We start from the raw sequence: 3413 nt of genomic DNA on the forward strand, positions 1-3413 counted from the left end.
GGTTTGGGAGTTCTGTTGAGATACTTTATAGATGGATATTAATATACCATCACCTCCTAAGTATCAAAGTTGGTCTTACACCAGGAATAGGGAAATTCTCTTATGCTGTATTTTACAATTTAAAAACACTTCTATATTGAGGTACATTAACAATAAAAAAGTTAATGATTTATTAATGAAGAAGCTTCTGGATACTGTGTATAGTCCAAGGAATTCTGAGTGACTTTTAAAAAATACATATTTTTTTGTAACATAACTACCTTTGTACTTTAAAGAATTATTTTTAAATCCTCACCTGAGCACATGCTTAGAGAGAGGAAGGGAGAGGAGAGGAGAGGAGAGGAGAGGAGAGGAGAGGAGAGGAGAGGAGAGGAGAGGAGAGGAGAGGAGAGGAGAAGAGAGGAGAGGAGAGGAGAGGAGAGGAGAGGAGAGGAGAGGAGAGGAGAGAGAGAAATGATCAAACACAAAGCCAAGGTATATGATCTGACTGGGAAACAAAGTGGCAACCTTTTGGTGCACAGGATGATGCTCAGCCAACTGAGCAACTCCAGCAGCCAGGCACTGCCTCTGCACTTAGAAGTTTAGAGATAAAAATAGCTTTGGAGATAATTTAGTTCTATCTTCCAAGGTCAATCATACAGCTATTGAAAAATATAGGGTGCATATCTTTAATCAGTATAAGGACAAATAAATGACTATCACACATTGTTGGGTATACAGGGCTAAAGCCAAAAATGTTTTCTGAAACATTGGAGGTTGTATAGGGATTTTTTCTGGGACCAAGTGGCCATATGGTGTCCAATGTGCTAAATAAAATTTCAAAAAACATTCAAGAGGCGACTTACACACTACTTAACTTTTCTCTTTTGAAAAGCTATCATGTGTTTAAAATGCATCATGTAAGGACTGCTTCTGAAAGGTGTTGCAGATTTTTATAAATCCAGGTGTGTCAGGAGTGTTTACAAGGAGATACCACTGCCCTTTCTTCCTAAACAAATTGCTTCTATTAAGTTCTTAGAACTATCAAGCACGTTATGATTCTTAATTTCAAGAACATTAATCTAGTCCACTTAGCCTTGCATTCAAGCCTAATTGCGTCCACAATTTGCTCCTGAGCTACCATTCCCAACTTCACTGTCACTGCTCCTCAGCATGACCTCTTCCCCAGACAGGCCACTCAACTATAGTTCCCTGAGTGTATCTTTCACATTTTTACCTTTGTATCTTTACTCTCATTATTCCCCCACCAGAAATAGCCTTTCCTTCAGTTTTGGCTAGCAAATTCCATACTTTTAAAAAGTTTTAACTTAAAATAATACCTACTCCATGACACCTTACTTTATCACTTTGGCATAATTTCTTTCATCTTGATAATATTTATGGTATTAATGTACCACTTACATTTGCTCATTTCCAATTTTATATTTTTATTTTTAACGTGTGTGTCTTATGTTCCTAGTTATGATAGGATCCATATCTAATCCTTTTTTTTTTCACACTATCCCTCTTTTCACAGCAGTTGGATGTTAAATATTAGTCAATTTTCTATACTACTTCATTAAATTAAATTGACTTTTAATTGAAAGCTGGTTATGTTTCTTTTGTATCTTTCCCAGATATAGTCGTAATCATTGTGTAATATTTCCCTGATGTTTTTTAAATTTAGGTAACTGTAGATTGGATACATGGCTCGCATAAATGAATCAGTGGTGTCTGAGTTTGTGCTCCTGGGACTCTCTGATTCTTGGGATCTTCAGCTTTTCTTTTTTGCCATCTTCTCTATGGTGTATGTGACATCAGTGCTGGGCAACCTCATGATTATTGTTATCATTTCCTCTGACTCCCATTTGAATTCTCCTATGTACTTCCTGCTCAGTAACCTTTCTTTTATTGATATCTGCCAATCTAACTTTGCAACCCCCAAGATGCTTGTGGACTTTTTTGTTGAGAAAAAGACTATCTCCTTCGAGGGTTGCATGGCCCAGATATTTCTTCTTCATAGCTTTGTTGGGAGTGAGATGATGTTGCTTGTAGCTATGGCATATGACAGATGTATAGCCATCTGTAAGCCCCTACACTATAGCACAATTATGAATCGGAGACTATGTATAATCTTTGTGTTTATTTCCTGGGCTGTGGGTATTCTTCATTCTGTGAGCCATTTGGCTTTTACAGTGGATCTGCCATTCTGTGGCCCAAATGAGGTAGACAGCTTCTTTTGTGACCTTCCCCTAGTGATAGAGCTGGCTTGCATGGATACTTATGAGATGGAAATTATGACACTAACTAACAGTGGCCTGATATCATTGGGCTGTTTCCTGGCTTTAATTATTTCCTACGTCATCATTTTGATCACTGTCTGGCGCCGGTCCTCCAGTGGGTCATCCAAGGCACTTTCTACATTAACAGCTCACATCATAGTGGTGATTCTTTTCTTCGGGCCTTGCATCTATTTCTATATATGGCCTTTCAGCAGACTTTCTGTGGATAAGTTCCTTTCGGTGTTCTACACTGTTTGTACGCCCATGTTGAACCCCATCATCTACTCTCTGAGGAATGAAGATGTTAAATCAGCAGTACGAAGGTTGAGAAATCGTCACGTGAACTGGAAAAACTAGAGATCACCATGAAGGCATGTAATCCTGAATGAGAATGAAGAGCCTCCACTGGATCACAGCATCATGCCAATTACTGTTGCTAATGACATGGGTTATTGAGATATAGAATTGGACTTTTGTCCTAAGTGCAATGAAATTGCATAAAATCAGTTTTTGGTTTCATAGTATTTAAAGAGAATTTAAAGCAATTTTTTATAATTCTAATGTACAAATTCTCTTAAAATATTTAATAATTCCTTCAGATATTTTATAACAATTTAGAGTCTAATCTACATAAAATGCTACTTATGTTATTAACCTGTTATTATCTTCAATTGCAGTGATATTTTATACCTTGCAATCACACTGTTTAAGTAAATCGAGTTTCTGATATCTTCATTCAACTTAATCATAACATTTTAAATATATTGACATAGTAGAAGAAAATATTGTGTTTTACAACATGGACTTTACCTCATTGATATACATTTACTAGCTCATCTTTTCCTTTGTATTGAATATTTGGTTGCTATACATTTGGTTATATATAATTTTCCTTACTGCTACTCTGTTCCAATAAAAAAACTTTTTGTTTTCTTTTAGATTGATATTCATCTGTACTCATTATAAAACTTTTTCTAGCTATTTGTTGCTATCAGCGGCATATATATTTTTAAGTCTACTTATTTTAAAGTAGAATAATTTGTTACAATAAATTCTGTTATCCATAGAAAATTGCAAATATCTTTGAAATTAATTGCAAATATGGCAGGTGTTGAATAATTAAATTCAGAGAAAACATTAATTTTATATGTT

General features: G+C 35.5%; 1 protein-coding gene across 1 annotated transcript; it reads left to right on the forward strand.

Moving 5' to 3' along the window:
• Positions 1 to 1685: 1685 nt before the first annotated feature.
• On the forward strand, positions 1686 to 2618 carry LOC118664328 (olfactory receptor 4K1). The gene has a single exon (XM_036324320.1). It carries the CDS (start codon positions 1686 to 1688, stop codon positions 2616 to 2618), a length of 933 nt encoding a protein of 310 aa, XP_036180213.1.
• The last annotated feature ends 795 nt before the right edge of the window (positions 2619 to 3413 follow it).

Source organism: Myotis myotis, unplaced genomic scaffold, assembly GCF_014108235.1.
Source record: "Myotis myotis isolate mMyoMyo1 unplaced genomic scaffold, mMyoMyo1.p scaffold_m19_p_1, whole genome shotgun sequence".
Taxonomy (NCBI): domain Eukaryota; kingdom Metazoa; phylum Chordata; class Mammalia; order Chiroptera; family Vespertilionidae; genus Myotis; species Myotis myotis.